The sequence below is a fragment of the Paralichthys olivaceus genome, chromosome 14, assembly GCF_024713975.1.
Source record: "Paralichthys olivaceus isolate ysfri-2021 chromosome 14, ASM2471397v2, whole genome shotgun sequence".
Taxonomy (NCBI): Eukaryota; Metazoa; Chordata; class Actinopteri; order Pleuronectiformes; family Paralichthyidae; genus Paralichthys; species Paralichthys olivaceus.
This window is the reverse complement of record NC_091106.1, coordinates 11,114,231-11,131,044: the sequence shown is the minus strand read 5'-3', so window position 1 is coordinate 11,131,044 and position 16,814 is coordinate 11,114,231. Positions and strand designations below refer to the sequence as shown.

At 38.9% G+C, this 16,814-nt stretch overlaps 1 protein-coding gene across 2 annotated transcripts in view; it reads right to left on the bottom strand.

Moving 5' to 3' along the window:
• Positions 1-16,814, bottom strand: part of wdr27 (WD repeat domain 27) — a 33,985-nt gene that overhangs the window by 2,017 nt on the left and 15,154 nt on the right. For both annotated transcript variants that reach the window (XM_069538885.1, XM_069538886.1), the window contains exons 20-23: positions 16,087-16,208; positions 13,636-13,733; positions 9,714-9,816; positions 7,198-7,296 (exon numbers count right to left, since the gene is read on the bottom strand). In XM_069538885.1, coding sequence (XP_069394986.1) covers positions 7,198-7,296; positions 9,714-9,816; positions 13,636-13,733; positions 16,087-16,208 — 422 coding nt within the window. The remainder of the gene's footprint in view (positions 1-7,197; positions 7,297-9,713; positions 9,817-13,635; positions 13,734-16,086; positions 16,209-16,814) is intronic.

The following is a 16,814-nucleotide window of genomic DNA, read 5'->3' as shown; positions in this document are numbered from 1 at the left end:
TATTACATCCATTTATTGTAGAAGTGTTTTCTAGTGTAAAAATGTTTGAGACTCCCACGAAACAAAGACTTTTGATGGCTCGTTTCACAAGCTCTTCCATCTTCAAGGAATCGTCATTCACCATGACCTTCTACTCAGGGACCTGAATGAACAATAGCCAAGCTGTCTGGTTCCTGCCCCTGGGCTGCTAAAATAGCTATTTAAAACTTAAAGAGGGTCAGAGAGCAGTTCCATTAGCAACCACAACTCTCTTTATCAACTGCCATTCCAAACCATTAGACTGTGGAAACGCCCACCTCCATGTAAACATGCAGTTTGGAGTCAAAACCAAATCCTAGATTGTCTTAAAAGTGATCACAATGTCATACACGTGCAATAAACATCTGAAATCCACCGCATTCCATCTCTGCAGTCATCCATCTTTGTTAACTGAGGCTGAAGGGAGCTGAGCTGATGAGGAGCGAAGGTTTCGGGCGAGCTTCAGGGTCAGAAGTCAGAACGTGTGGTGAGCTAATTCACTGTAGAAATGTAGAAGGGGTCATGCTGGGCCATCACAAGTGACTTATATAACTTTCCTCAACATCACACTTCTAAGGAAAGTTTTCATAGGTTTGATCTTCTTTTAAAGATTTATTTGCCATGTCAGATGTTCTCTGACACACACCCCCACCATTCCAGTTTTTCTTGAAATCTAAGCAGTTCAAGTCCAGTAAATAACCTGGTGCAGAGGTCAGGGGTTGAATTCCCCAAGGTAAAAAAAAATGTCACCAATAACCGAAAAAGCATGTATTTTGAAAACAGGCTTTTTTCAGGGATTAAGTGTCTATGTTAGTTTCAAACTGAAGCAGTTGTGATTTTCCGGTCCAGCACCCACATTCAGCAGAACGCGATTGCATGACTGTGTATATTACAAAAGACTTTGTACAAATAGCACAATCACACAACTTTTATTTTTTATATTGCACATTTATACATTTAATCTAATTGTGGAATCTGTTTTTATTCTTATTTTATTACATTGTCTCTCTGCACCTTAAATCTTTTGTGCTGCAGTGTCAATTTTGAATTTCCACAATGGTCAGGGCACATCTTATCTTTAGAACATACATGAAAAATATGGGCTACATCTTCTTTTAAGATTTCATTTTAAGCAACTGTGGGATTGTAGACAAGGTTGAGAATTTCCACGGTGTGTCACACATATTACATAATTTAAGTTATTGTCCGGAGTGCTGCTTCAATACCACAGACAAAAGATCACAAATCAACAGTTCAAAGGAATGATTCGAGAATAAAAAAAATGATGATTAAGAATCCAATGTGGTTTAGATTTGTGTTGAACATTTAAGTCAAATTCTGGCATTCTGGACGACAGAGTGTCCATCTGTAAAAACTGGTAGGAATATGAGCCTCACACATGCCAACAGGATGTTCTGAGGTGTTCGTGTTGAGGGGGAAGAATGATCCACATGAGAGCAGATGGTCGCCATGGTTATTTCTGCATGAGCAGGCAAACTGTGAGATCTATCAGTAAAAGAAGCCATAGGGCTGGGGGGTAAAACACCAGCAATAATAATCCAGTAGAATTGTATATATAATGCTATAACACATAATTGATCCACCTCAGATTTGTAAAATAATTTTCTGTTTGTCAAGTGTTTTGAAGAAGAGTTTAAAACCACTACCTTCACTCCTTAACTTCACTTTAAACTTAACAGAATTCATTATGAGACATTTGTCGTGACAACTATCGATATCAATTGATGTGAACTATTTTATCTTGATATAATTAATTCCTATATCGCCCTGACAGAGGCTATCGCTAATGGTGACTGATACGCTACAAACTGTACGATCCTTAATTATTCTCATCCGATAGTTTTGGTGATGGCAGTTTAACGTCTGTGCAGTTAACGAGTTAAATCATAAATCCTCAACTGATGCAATTTTCAGCGATTAGAGACCTTCTACATGGTTTTTAGCTATATGTGTAAATGTGAACTGACTTAATGCATTTAATCTACACACTCCGGCAAAAACAACACAACAACCCTCCTTGTAACTCTGGAACTGGACAACCTTCCCATTTCCTCGCTTCCTGTTCATTGCGGTTCCAGTTGTGCTGAACACAGTGGATTTCAGAAAGGCTGTCTCAGCTCAGTCTGTGTCTCACTCTGATGTGACATTCTCGACCAGACAGCAGAGTCCACCCCTGTATTTGCTGTCTGGCCACTACAGTAAGAAGAGAGCCGTTTTACTCTCTGGGGTCAGGCAAAGAGGAAATGAAGAAATTTATTTTTTAGAGTTATAATTTGGAGTTTCCTTTTTTATATACTTCTAACAAACACACGCGTATGTGTTTAAAATAAGCCCAGAAATGTCAGAGTGCAGGGGTGTTTTTGAAGTGGAGGAGGGTTCAGTGCTTTTCTCAGGAATACGTTCACACAAAGACACTGACAAATCTAGCTGGCTATGACTTGAGGTTATATTTTTCAGTCAATGATACTTTGAATCGATCGTTTTGAACCGGACATTTTTTAAAGTCAGATTCCCAAAAAAGTTAATTTTATCTGGTTGTTTTGAAGATTAGTTTTGGGACTTATTTAATACAGATGTTAATTTGCTTTTAAATTAAAGCAAACAATACAATTCTTTGTTATTTTAATATGAGCTCATTGTTGTTTTATCCAGCATACAGGCAACTGAGAATACACAAAAACATCATGACATACAGTTGATAAAACTCGTGACCAACAGCTGAATTGAAACTCCGGTCAGTATGTTTAAAACTCTGCATGAACCAAGCACAGCTGGTTAAGGATTATTCAAACCATGTTTTCATTTCTGGAAATGTCTCCCACTGCACCTTCGTCTTCATGTCTCTCTATTCTCCCGCTGGCAAAAAAACATAGCAGAGAGCCATTCATTATGGTTTCTTCTTATTTTGGTTGTTACATTTATAATTAATACTATAAATGTGCACACAGTATCAACACTGTGTTTTAGGCACAAATTAAATTGGACAATCATTTGTTTGCCTCCCACAAATCTGAGGAGAAATCATCATGTGTTGAAACCAGCAGAGACAAAGTCCCACTTCTTACCTGTGAGTAAACAACTTCTAAAATTTGCAAATCAACTTCTGTTGTAGCAAAATCAGGGTCCAGCAAAGGCCAGCGTTACAGAGTTAACAGAAATATACCATGTGAAATCCCAAAAGGTTTTTGAAGAAAGTGAAGTGACAGTAAAAGTTGGAATCTTTCATTACAGAATAAACCTGAGGGAATGGACCCCAGAGCTAGATCTGCCTGCTTGATGGTCTTTTAAGTATTAGGGTGGAAAACATGAGTGAAAAATGAGTGGAAAATATGCACAGCATTATCTGTCTGAGCCTCGCATCGGAAGCTTCTCACAGCAGGAAATATGGAGAACATCTGGCCCTCCAGTCTGGCTGAAGAGCAAGGTGAGCACAGGTTGGGACACTTTTTGCCAAAGAAAGCTGGGGCTAAGGAAATACAGCAATGTTACCATTGTGATATCACAGAGTCTAGGTCTCAGTTATGCTTGAGACTAATGGGTCATTTCCCAGGGCTCCTTTAGTTTCTAAAAATCTTTTTATTTACCCATCTCTGTTTTGGATACAAACAAATGGAAAATAAAGATTGATATGTATGCATCCATTCCAGTCAGACATTAACGCAGCCACATCATGATTAACTCGAAACAGCCTCACACAGCGGAGCCAGGAACTCAATATATCAGTAGTAGATCAACTGTTTGAGGAACTGGAAAGAAACACATCAGCTAATGTGAAGAACGGCTTTGCATAACTCGTTATGTACCTAAAATCTTACATACTCAGTGTTAATGCTCATATAAATGATGAGAGCATCAGCATTGGTCAAAGGTGTGAACCTGGATTTTACAAAGCTCCACTCCTCTGCAGCTTGTAATAATTATAAATGCTGATGTTATGCCAGATACTGAACTGTTGTTTCCCACGTCTAACTACTTCAACAGGCTGACAGGTTACATAAGGAGGGTTTCGACATCTCAAACCGTCAGCCTGAACATCTGAGAGTTGTTTACAGCTGTATTAATACAATCTAAGAGCCTGTATTGAACCACAGCATTTACTGAGCTCACAAGTCAACAGATCTGTCTCAGTGACAATTAAGTGAACTCTTGCCGATGACTTCATCAACGGTGGGATGGTACGTGGTACATTTACTTTGTTACTGTGCATAAGTACATTTTTCATGTATCTGTACTTTACTTAAGTAGATTTATTTACAGGTACTTTTCACTTATACTTGTACTTTCTACTCCACAACCCTTTTACAATCTACAAATCTTTTAAAAGCTAACAATGGATCCATTTTCATTGTTTTATCTCAATTTGATTAGCACTGCAGAAGTCTGACTATCTCAGTGAAGTCTGGTGAAACATTAAATAGGCCACAGTGAGGAAGAATGATGAAGAACAGCTCTCTCCTTTCTGGGTTAGCCAACAAAATGGTATCTGTCCCCAGCTGAGTGCTCATCACATTTATAAAATTGCTTGACCAGAGCAGATATAAAATTGTTCATGTAATAAGCAGCTCTAATTCAAAAATCTTTCTGTATCATTACTTATTTGTTAGTATGACAGAGCAAGTTTCTTTTATGAGAGGCAGAGGCTCTAAATTAAAATGCTAATTAGACAAACTAGTGCCAAAGGTAAAATTATCATTAATACATACAAATACCACTAAAAATCAATATGACTGACCTCACCCATGAGGACCTGCAGGTACTTTTCCTAAATACAGTTAACGCTGATATCATAGCTCCCACTCGGTCTTTTCTGTAACGTGTGAAAATCTACATGACGCTGAATCAGAGTGTTCCTATTTGTACATCCTGATTTCCGAGGTGGGTGGACTCGTCGTGTCTCTTCTTTATTTAGCTGCAGACCCTCCGGAGCCCTTCGGTTTTTTTCACACATTTGTGAATTTTATGACTTCAATCAGGACAAATCTTAACAGGTATCTGTAGTATGAGATGGTCAGAGACACACATCTGAGAGGAGGAATCATTAAAGGAGGAAAAATTACACATAGCTAGATCTAAAGAAAGGAAGATTTCATTATTTTGATCATATATTTTAACCTTTCCGCCTGACACAGTTAAAAATACAATTGTGTTTTAGTCTGTGGTGCCAAAATTTCGACTTTGAGCAGGTGTCATATCAAATAAACCAGAACGTGCAGAGGTATTGATGGGAAGCGATCGTGCTCTCACTGATGAAGTGTGTCTGCAAACTCTGCAGACCACTGGAAATGGCCATGGATCAATCTGACGGACATACAGATTTAAAACATGTGCCTAGACACAAAACACAGTCAACAAGAAGTCTCATGAGACATCCAGCAGAGGTTGTGATATTACATTTTATAATATTTTTTTTCTTCCTTTGCAGATACTTTGAATGACTCCAAAGGAAAATCATTTACTGGAATACAAAACACTTCCAACAGGGAATTGTTGCTTCAGTGATGGAGACACTGAACAGATTCTGGAATAAAGTTGCACTGAAAACTTTGATGTCATGTGATGGAGATTCAAGATAAACAAAGGTCTTTGACCTTTACTGAGCTTTCTTTTCTTTTCTTTTGAGAGATTGGCTTTAGTCCCTGGATTTCTATTTTAGTTTAGACCGATAGTATGAGGCCAAGCATTGAAATCTGGATTTAATTCATTTTTGGGACGACCTGCAATAAAGAGATCACAAGAACAAATAATACATTTTTTGACATTTGACCATCACATGACTAAATTTTGTCTCTGTTGCATCAGTTTACACAGAATGCAACACATGGCAAAACATTCAACTTCAAGGGATCCAGTAAAAATGATAGTTCACAGAAAATGTGGAAAGAAGCTTCTGCAGTCAACTAACACATCCCTGCATATGTCTTTTTTCCACTGTGGAAGTGTGCAGCCAATCACAGGCTGGAACAACCCTGCGGCAGTAGTCAAGACAGATGAGTGGATCAGCACAGTGCACAAAGAGATTCACTATAGATCCCACAGGGTTAAGGTGCGGAAGAGAAGAGGGCTACTCATTATCTGATTGGACTATTTAATGACCACCACTGGTTAAACCCACAGACGGATTCGGTTGATTTTTGATGTCATTGTAAATGGAAATGATTTTGGTTCAGGGGGCTGACTTTAACAAAGATTTACTTGTCTCAGGAGAGTTTATAGATACAAACTGCAGTTTTGTGTGGGCTTGATATTTTTGGATGAGAGTAATCTGTGTTGCTAGCCATTTCTGTACACTGTGTAGTATAAGACAACACAGACTGACACATGAGACAAGACAAGTACACTCATCCCACACATGAGGTGCCGACTTGAGCTTCTTATTATTTCTGGCTCGATCATTGAATTCTTTCGTGGCCACTAGAAGAAATTCTGTGAAGTTACTGACATAAAATCCAGCGACCCAGCTAAGCCCTGCTATGTGACCTCAGCCTGAGGATATCATTCCTTCTTTTCAAACTCCTGGACCGCAGAGCAAGTAGAGATGATGCAGACTTTATGCAATATTTGGAAAAATGACTTGTCTGTTACTTTAAAACACAGTGTGTTCTTTTTTTTTTTTGTTTATATCTCAAGAAAAGTTCAAGGAAAAGACACGTCATTGTTAAAACGATGAAGTAGTTCGTTGGACTGAGGACATGACCTCTGACTGACACTGCTTTTCACTTTGACCTCATGCTTTGTGACCTTTCTCCTTCATACCTGTTTCAGATGCTCGAGATAAAGAAAAACGTTTGGCTTAAGAACAAAATCCACTGATTAGTAGCGTCGGATTGGCTTGAGTCAGCAGGGGAGGAGTGTTCCCTCACTTAAGGTCAGTGTGTTGAAATGAAAATTTGGCAGATAGATATTAAAAGACTCAGCTGCACTAATGCTACACAGGCCTTGTATTACTGCAGGTATTAGAGTATTGATGTGTGTGTACAATCCGTGATAGAGCTGAGGGTAAAACACACATTAACAATGTTGTATGAAGGCATGTCCCTCATGGTGTTAATGCAAACAATGGATCAATCAATCGTGAAGCACTTTGGATTGCACTTTCCTGTATGAGAAATAAAGTTTGATTGAGAGAAGAAGAAGAAGAAGATAGAGAAAGGTTCTTACCTCTGGTGTGGCAGGGTTAAACGTCACACTGAGCACCGTGTCTGAGTGTTTTTGGAGTTTGTGTAGAAAGCTGCTGCTTCGGACATCATACACGTAGGCCTGAAATGAACGAGATGAACGACGTGAACATGAGAAGGAGAACTCAACTGTTCAATGCAGTGATGTACAGATGTAGTATACGATAAACCAACATAAAATGAGTTGCGTGGACCCACCTAGTGAAGCTCATTATGTAATAAAAACAGTACACAAGCATGTTTAGTCTGAAAAATAACCACATTCAATTAGGTGAAGCTGCATACAATGTCAATTAAAAGACACAATCATATGCAAACAAATAAGTCAACAAATCAACACAATACTCAATACTTGGGGTGAAAAACAAAATATATATATTGTCTCTTTGCCAAATTCTTATCACTTTTATTTCTTTTAAGTGTAAAATCAAGTCACATTTATTGATACGGCAGTTGAGCCAAAATGCTTTACAGTCAAAGCAAAGCAAAAGCCAAGACAGAAAATAGTGTGGTGATAAAATCAGAATCAGACGATATCAAATTGCAAAATACTGTAAAGTTGACTGCCAATGACTTTTTTAGCATTTAAATAACAAGTCTTAGTCCCAGACTCATGCCTCTCTAACACTGAGCACTTCAAAATGAATTGGTCATCGAGACCGATTAACAATCTAAATGAACCCTTGCAGACAGATTGATGTTATTTGCTGATTAGAGGTAATAAATGCCTTGTTAATAAGCTCGACGTGTGGGTGTTAAGTAGGTGCAGATTTCACACTTCGGCCTTCGCTGCACACAAAACATTTGCACAGTGCTGGTGTAGACATCTCAGGAGCAACACGTCTCACAATCTGTAATCTCAAGTACAATCAGTGCATTTTAAGGCTCATTCTATTCGCTCTGGTGCCATGAGCACAGATAAAAATAGACATGAAGATGTTTGCTCCCAGACGGCAACTCATCAGATTCCTGCAGCTGTTTTGTATTATGTACGTGAGCTCTGTCAAATGGTCCACGGGTAGAGTGTCTCTCTGTCTGAAGCGTATGACGTGTGTGGTGCCTAACAGGGTCTTAGATACTTGGAAGAGTAGAGTTCTTTCAGGAATTCTAAAATATCACAAGGATTCACAGATGGATCAGTTTATATGAACGGTAAGTGAAGCACACAGCAGTGGCATCTTGATTAATGTAGATAAAATTCTAAATAATCTAATTCATATTGGATATTAAGAGCGGCGGTCAAAGTAGGAGAAAATTATACATATTGTGACTGAATGTATAACAGGTTAAAATCTACCACAGTGAAATCTTACTCTGCTTAGATTGTTTTTGGCCTTATGTTCTTTGGAAAATGTGTAATATGATCTAGGGAGTCTTTGCAGAGAATGGAGGTTCTTCTTTTCCATGATTGCTTTTTGATATATTAAGACAAGTATAAATGTGTCTGGCTTATCGAAGTCTCAAGGCAGCTACAAATAAGTACGCTGCAGCCCTCTACCGAATATACACGAGCCCGACAGAGATGCTCTCAAATGTCGGGTGCTGTGCTTGAGTCCCCATAATTAATGATAACCAGTGGCATGCATATATTATTCCACTGCTTTCTACAGGCACACACACCCGAAGAAAAGAGAGATGGATTAGGAAAAGGGAGGCAGTCTTTTGAAAACGTTCTTGAAAGCGAGTATAAGGCACCGTCTGGAAAAGCAATTAAACAGTTCTTGCTTCGACATGAATGTTGAATTTCTATGGAAAAAGGCTCAGGTCCAAATAAAGATCGGCGAGCGAAAACAGTCCTCACCGTAAATGGAGGTGAAACTGATAAAGTTATGCTACTGTTTCCCTGATGTATTTCACATGTACAAGGTCGAGTAAGATGTAAACAATAGAAAAGAATGTGTTATTTATGTGTATAATGATTTACTGTAGTAGAACTGGAGTTGGAATACTTTGCTGAATATGCTTCTGGTGAATAGTACCTACAAATAACACAAATGGCTGCAGATACAAAAGATCGTAAGTTCCATTCAGGACGTATCTGTCCCTTTGTGTTGTGGTATTTTGGGCCTTCATTTAACTGTAATATGTTTGGTGATTTCTTCCCAAAGATTAAACATAAACTAACCATATATATTCGTTTTTCTCAGCTTTTAAAATGCCACACTCACCATCAAACTTTTTACAACTTTGTGAATATCACTGCTTCAAACTCATAAAACCACATACAGCTGGGTATGTGGGGGTGTAAGGTGTAAAATTTACTTTCCTCTGTGACAATAAAACGACCTAATTTATGCTGTCGGTGGCTTTAACAGACAACCTCTTTTTCAATCTCTCAGCTGCTTTGTCCCCCCATTAAATTTTATGTAAATCAAAAATGAATCTTTTCAAATTGTTCTTACACAGAACCTGATTGTCTGAAATAGAATATTACCAGAGAGACATGGAAGATTGAAACACATTTATATATTTTTTAAAAAACTGAGTAGTACAACTTACAGATTTATCCTCGGAGCCTGTCGCAATGAAGCGCCCACACGGCGAGATGGTTGAGGAGCACGGATGGCAGCGATTTACGTGGTTCTCATAACGGCGTACACATCTGAGGAGGTGAAATAAACAGTGGTGAGAGAGGAATGCTGAGGTTAATAAACTCAAGCCAACCTGATGTGAAGGAGAGACTGAGTATTTGACAAACTATGTCATAATACTGAGTCCCTGTCGGATTGAATCAATATAATTCTGGTTCATGTCACTGCAATGTTCATATTAAGAACACATTCATATTTATAGTGTAAAATAACATAATTTAAGCCATTAAAAATGATTTTACCCTGGACTGTCTGTTCTGTAAAATAGAAAAGGTCACTGTTGTTAAGGATTTGATCTAAAAAGCAACTTTTGATATTCCTTCAGTGTGAGTACAGATGGTGTTTCACACATGAGTGCTCTCATTTTTATAGTTAAGTGACCTGAACGCTGCAGGAATAACCAAGGAGCCGAATGCCACCCTGCAGACTTCACATTTCACAAACATCTTAACCAGCCGAGGGACGAGGAGCTGAGCATGACTCAAGCAAAACACAGGAAAAGAGAAGCTAGTGGATGACGGATAGATCCCTCGAGCAACTTCTGTGTTGTTTCATTTGGTTTGCAACAGCATGTAATGTCTTTACAATGTCTTTACTGAACTAACTACTCAGTGGGCTTGGGTTTCTATACGGGCTGGCATGTTGGTGAGGCAGGGCTTTGACAGGGATCTGGGAAGAGCGTTTCTTTTGACATTCACATGCTAATGTCATTAAGCTGGACTGAAAGTAGGTCATATTCACTGGTGACCATAAAAGAAATGTGATATAACCAGTGCCAGTGACTTAGTGAAACATACACGGGAACAGGGGGGGGACACATGGGAGCACGTTCAACTGCTAAGCAATAAAACACAAACTTTATGAATGTGGAAATCTTTTTAAAACTGTGTCGCTGAGCTTTTTTTTTTTCCGTGGTGTTGCACTAAATCGAATCACTGAATTGTTTTTTGAGGCTTTCCTCTCATTTTTCCAGAACACTGTCACTGTCAGCTGACTGCACTATCTGCACTACAACGCAACCCTCACAAGAGTAAGTGTGGCTGCAACGGAGCACCTCATTAGACTGAACCGGCGCAGCCAAAAAGTGGCCACCTGACTGAAAAGAAAACAGAAACGACTGCTGGAGGCAGATGAATTCAGACGTAGCGACATCATCCATCCACACATGCTGGCTGCAGTTTGTGACCATACTAGTGTGTAACTCAAGACCTGAGAGTATGGTGTGTAAAGGTCGTAACTATTATTAAGACCCAGGTGAGTTTATCCACTCATTTTTAAACACAGGCTGAAGATGATTGACAGCTAGTGCAGCCAATCAGAAAAAGTATTCATTAAGATATACGATAAAGCCCCATGTGCAGGTTATTCTGAATTTAAGAATATACTTATAAGCATTGGGTCATTGCTGTAGTGTGAGCGCTACTCACGACAAATCTGACCTCTAATAATTGTGATGCATAACAAGACGGATGAAATGCATCTGTTTCTAAATCCCCCATCAGGACATCTGGAAAGGTCTGCAGCAAAACTGACACGACCTATCACCATCACGCTGATAAGAAGAAGTTTAACAAGTTAGAGTAAACACTCTGCTGCTTTTCTAGGTCAGACTGTGAATCTAATGTTTGACTGAGGGAGAGGAGACGCTGAGCTGAATCCCACACACACACACACACACACACACAGTGAGTGATGAGTATCCGGCATTTGTCTAATGACTAACACAGACAGCACTGGAGGGTCTGATCCTCTTGAGTGGGAGCCTGTGCGGTTACTGAGTCCACCTGGGTATTCTGTGTCAGTCATCACAGTAATCATCAGGCTAATCATAGCTCATTACTTGCAGCCAATACATTTCACCCCGTGTTGCAGCGTCAATGCAAATCAGGTGAAAATGTGCATGTTATGGTTCTATTTGATATAAATACATCAATGATGTATTCATCATAGAATGTATTACTCCACATGAATTTATCAGTTGATGGAAATTCCAGGAGCTTTAAGGGGAATAAAGCCTCACTGAAGAGAAACTGATTGCCATCTGTTCTCTTAGAATCGGCATCTTACTAGGTCAGACTTCTAACTAAATACTGGTGTGTAGATCCCTCAACAGGAACCTGCAAGGGGTCAGTAAAGGGTCGGGGGTTGAAAAACAAACTTTTGTTGATAAAACTCTTTGTACAAGTGTGTCAAACTCTCAAAAACCATTATCCTCATTCGATCTTTGAGGAATGAACATGAATGTTTGTGCTTCTGTCTGAAGAGGAAGGCGCTGAGGATTCTCTGGTGACAAGGCAAAAATAAAGTTAGGATGAAGTTTCAGAAATTTCCGCTCAGTGAAATGTACATGTCACAAGTCCATTAACTTTGCATGTCAATGACTTCTGATGATGTTTCTTTTAATAATGTCTACAATGAATACATTCTCAGTGTTCATAGCTTGTGTAAAATAACTCCATTATTGACTGTGACTGCTAAACATGGAAATTGGTTTGAAATAAAACAGAACAGATCAGACACACTAATGTCAAACATCACTGCCTATCAGTCAAGTTTAGGGAGAGGCCTCATCTCACTGACGCATGGAGTTATTATTATATTCCATGAACATGCTCAAGTAACTTCTGCTTATTCTGAGAATTGTTTTTTATTTCATCTACCAGTCATCTGTCAGCATACTGAGAATTGGTTTTCCACATCGAATACAATGTTCTTCATGCTCTTGTTGTCATATCCTGAGCAAAGAATTGAAAAATGAAATCTGCATAAAATAATCTTATTACCAAGAAGTGCACTCACATTAAAGCCTTACTTCCACTCACGCCAAACTTTGTTTCAAGAATTTTTATATTACCTTATTATATCATGAGGAGTTTTTATGAACACAAAACCCAGAGAACTATTTTTACTACTTCCAGTTGTTGCAAGAACCACATAAAAAGAAATACAGAGAAACAGTAACTCTGTGTTTGTTACGAGCGGACAAAGACACATACGTTTTATCAAAGAGGAAAATAAAATTAACAGGGTTGTCTCAGGGCCGACAAAATGAACATCCAACATTTCACCCCAGAAGAACAGATTCTGAGGGATGCTTGATGACAGCTCTCAGGAGCAGAAGTTGACCTGGAAACCGGGTACAAATATTTATCAGATAGCACTACGGGTTTGATGGAGCCTGGGATGAGGAGTGGAAGCAATTGCTGACACGAAAGAATGAAATACTCAATAATGTCTTCTACTGGGCCAAAGAGAACATTTTGAAATCCAAGAAGGCCTACTTGAATTATCTGCCTTATATGGATATCTGCTACTGAGGGCTAAAGAAAAATATTCTCAGCTACGTACTTTGGAAACTGAGCAATTGCCGATTTACTCATCAACTTAGGAATGTTTGTCTAAGACAAAAAGAAGTTGCTGTAATTTGAATATAAGGTCATTGTGCACTGTGAGGAATTGCAGTGGAATAAAAAACTATAATGTTTTTTATAAATGATAACAACGATGCCAACTTATCAAAGAGGCTGCAGGAGGAACAAATACCTGAATCTGAATTCAAGGCAAAACACCATCGTGTCTTAATGAGGAAGAGATTTCAGTATTGTATGTCAATCATTCCAAATATTACTATCAGCCAAGTTTTTATATTGTCACAACCTAACTAAAGGTATTCGGTATCAATACTTTTCATATTTTTCCATACAGTTATCTAATAATTTTCCTCAGCACAGGATAATTCAATAAACATCCATCAAACTTTCCTCTCCTGATTTTCACATTAAAGGCGTACCCATTACAAATCCAACAGAACACACAGAATCAATACCAACCTAAGTGTGCGGAGGTCCCAAATCTTCACACCATCTGTGACTGCACTGGTGAGAAAGAGGTTGCATGAGTCTGGTGCCTGTGTGCTGAACATGGAGCCCTGTGAAATGTATAGGAAAGAAAAATGAGTCAGCACATGCTTTATGGACAAAGGTTGTCTTATTGTCCAGAAATGGAATCTTATTTTGCATTTGACATTGGCAAACCTAGAATTAACATTATTTCAGGAAGCATTACCAAAGCCAACTTGACAGACAATGTAAGCACATTTTGCCTGGAAATCAAACTGACGTGGAAGCACAATTTGTCTGTTGGTCATCTCCTATCTTTTATGGAGCAAACTGAGATCAGCTTTAGGTTTATATATAGAGAGGTCCCACCGCACATCTATACAGAAATTCCAGGTCTTGTGAGGGAGAGTGAGAGGGCAGTGGTTGGGGTGTTTTTTGTTTAGATTTCCATTAAGAGTGTGAGAACGGCAGTCTGAGAGGGCATTTCCAGTTCCATTTTCCGAGAAGTTCTCTGCTCTGATGAGTTCCAGGTGAATTTTCCCAAAGAGGCGATGGAAATTTGAAGTGGGAAAAGCTGCTTCACATGCCGCAGTTCCTGATGTTTGATCCGCCTCGGGACAAGAAACCAAGAGCGGGGAGAGGAGTGATGCTATGTGTGCAGTCCCCCGACAGGGGCAGTCCCTCTGATCTGCAGGAATTAACCCTGCAGCACCCATAGGCCCTCAGGCACCCGGGCGGAGGAACCCGCACTGACGCAAGAGCCAAGCTGAAACAACACACAGCGGGCTGTCCACAATGTACGGAACACAATAGCTGGCGTGACAAAGAACAGGCACCTCTGGGTAGGAGTATGGTTAGCTGTGCATCATAGTTGAATGGGTTAATGGATTTAATCCATACTACTATCTGTAGTGTGTCCAGCTAATCCAGGCTGCGGATTAGCTGGACAATCTGCATGTGCCAAGTATGCACAGGTCAACATTCAAAAGTGACTGAGGTCAAATCCTCAAGGTCACTGGGTACAAGCCTGTGTCTCATGCAAATGCAAACTACTCTGTTTTCCAATAAGTTATAGAAGCATCTGGAAATAGGGTCAAAATGTACATTATCAAAATAAATGGTTTTGTTGTGATTACACATCAGGCGAGTAGGCTGCTCATCACTGCATTAAGTATGTGGCAGCTGTAAAGAAATGTAAATAATATGCAGCACCCCAAACTTGAATGCATGAATTTATCACTAATATTTATGATTTAATTCTGAGTGATGTGCATTACATCACTTGCATAGCATTATAATGGATGTGGACACTGGCCCGAACAGTCAAATTGTTAGACACCAGCAAATTGAGCCCACATTGGTCCAAGACAGTGATGAGGGAGTGAGGCCATGTAAAAACCCAAACAGCATCATGGAATAGTATTTCCAAGGCCATCATCCAGCATGGAATCTCCTCCTGCCGTCTCCTCTGGCAGCCTTAATCCTATATGCAACAAGGATTTACATTAAAACACTTAAATGAATGATACCAGTGATGGAAATATTTGTGTAACCACGACATACTCTTTAACCATGACCTTCTTCATTCGCACCACAAACTAACACTAACACTCATATCCTCCCAAAGAATAGCTGTGCATTATGTTACTTGTGCAACACATTAATAAACGTCTTATGTAACACTACAACCATTGCCAAGTAGTGGACACGAGATTAAGACGGACTTGACGTCCAGCCAAGCAAATTCTTCACCATGTGGATCAGGGCCACTCAGTCTGCCGTGGAGTGAGGAGATATCTTTGTTCTCAAAGGTTCTTGTCAAACCATAATTGAGGAAAAAAGTTGGTGAAATACATTTGATTAATGTATTTTTTTCTGGAGGATATTAAGGCACATGGTTTAAGGGAACATGCCAGGAGGAAACTGGGACAAATGTAAAGCATGAAATAATTCAGCATTTCAAGACTGACACTGAAAGTACTGTGTTTTAAATAATGTAAAAAGGTAGAGCTGAGGCTGCACACTGTTAAATAAAACCTTAGACTTTAAATGTGCTCACCAGTCGCAGTCAAGTAAAGAGGAAAAATGCTGAAATCGTGTTACTTCAGGACACGAGACACTGTAATTTACAGCTATTCCTTCAATGACCAAAATTAATAAAAAAGATATTAAAACAATTTATAGTCAGAAACAAAACTCTGCTCCGAGTACTTTATAATTTCTTATGTCTAATGAATTTATGCATAAAGACCACATATAAAACACGAATCCTGTACTGAATGTCACTTCACATATGCTTCACATTAAAAAGAAAAGTATATAATCTTACTAAAATGTAATAAAGATAATTAATACATAGTCACTGTCCAAATAGAAATGCTAAATTTCCATTACAGTCTATTTTTTTCATAATTTTTTTTTCGAAATGTTAAATGGCCTCACCTTGTTCTGTGAAATGCAGTGCGCACTTCGGCTGTGGGCATCGAGCAGCTGTGAGGCAACTGTGCTCCTGTTCATATCAAATACCTGAATGGATCGATCTGAACCACACAGCAGGACAATGTCTGAGGCAGCTGTTAAGAGACGTTATCACAACTGTCATTGAAAAACTATAATCCTGCTTTTGCAAAGAGTCGGCTTTCCCTCATTCTTCAAGGACCACAGCTCGAAACTAGCGCTGAGCTGGGCAGGTTGTTAATTACATGAGTTTGGTTTTGTTTTGCCAACAGATATAAAATATAACGTAACAATCTGTTTGCTATCTCGCAGACAGTCTCTATCATTCTCTGATGTGATGCAAGAGTGAACACTGAAGCCTTTAGTTGTTTTAGTTTTCTGAAGTTGACTTTCTACAGATGTCGTTATTACAACATCTGACTCTACATTGAGAAAATATATTTCAAATGAAGTGAAAATAAAATATCCAATATTATGATAATACAAATAACAGATGATATTTTCACATAGTAATTTCTGTTACTTCATTCATGTAGATTGTGTATATTTATGCAAGTGATAGCCTCCTTTAGCCATGGTATATACTCACACGCTCATTTGTCTAAAAGGAGGGATTTTTAACGATATATACAAGTTAATCCATGATTTACACAGAGAATCCAACAAAAGATATTTGCCCTGCACAGAGCAGCAGCAAGTAATTCCCGACAGGA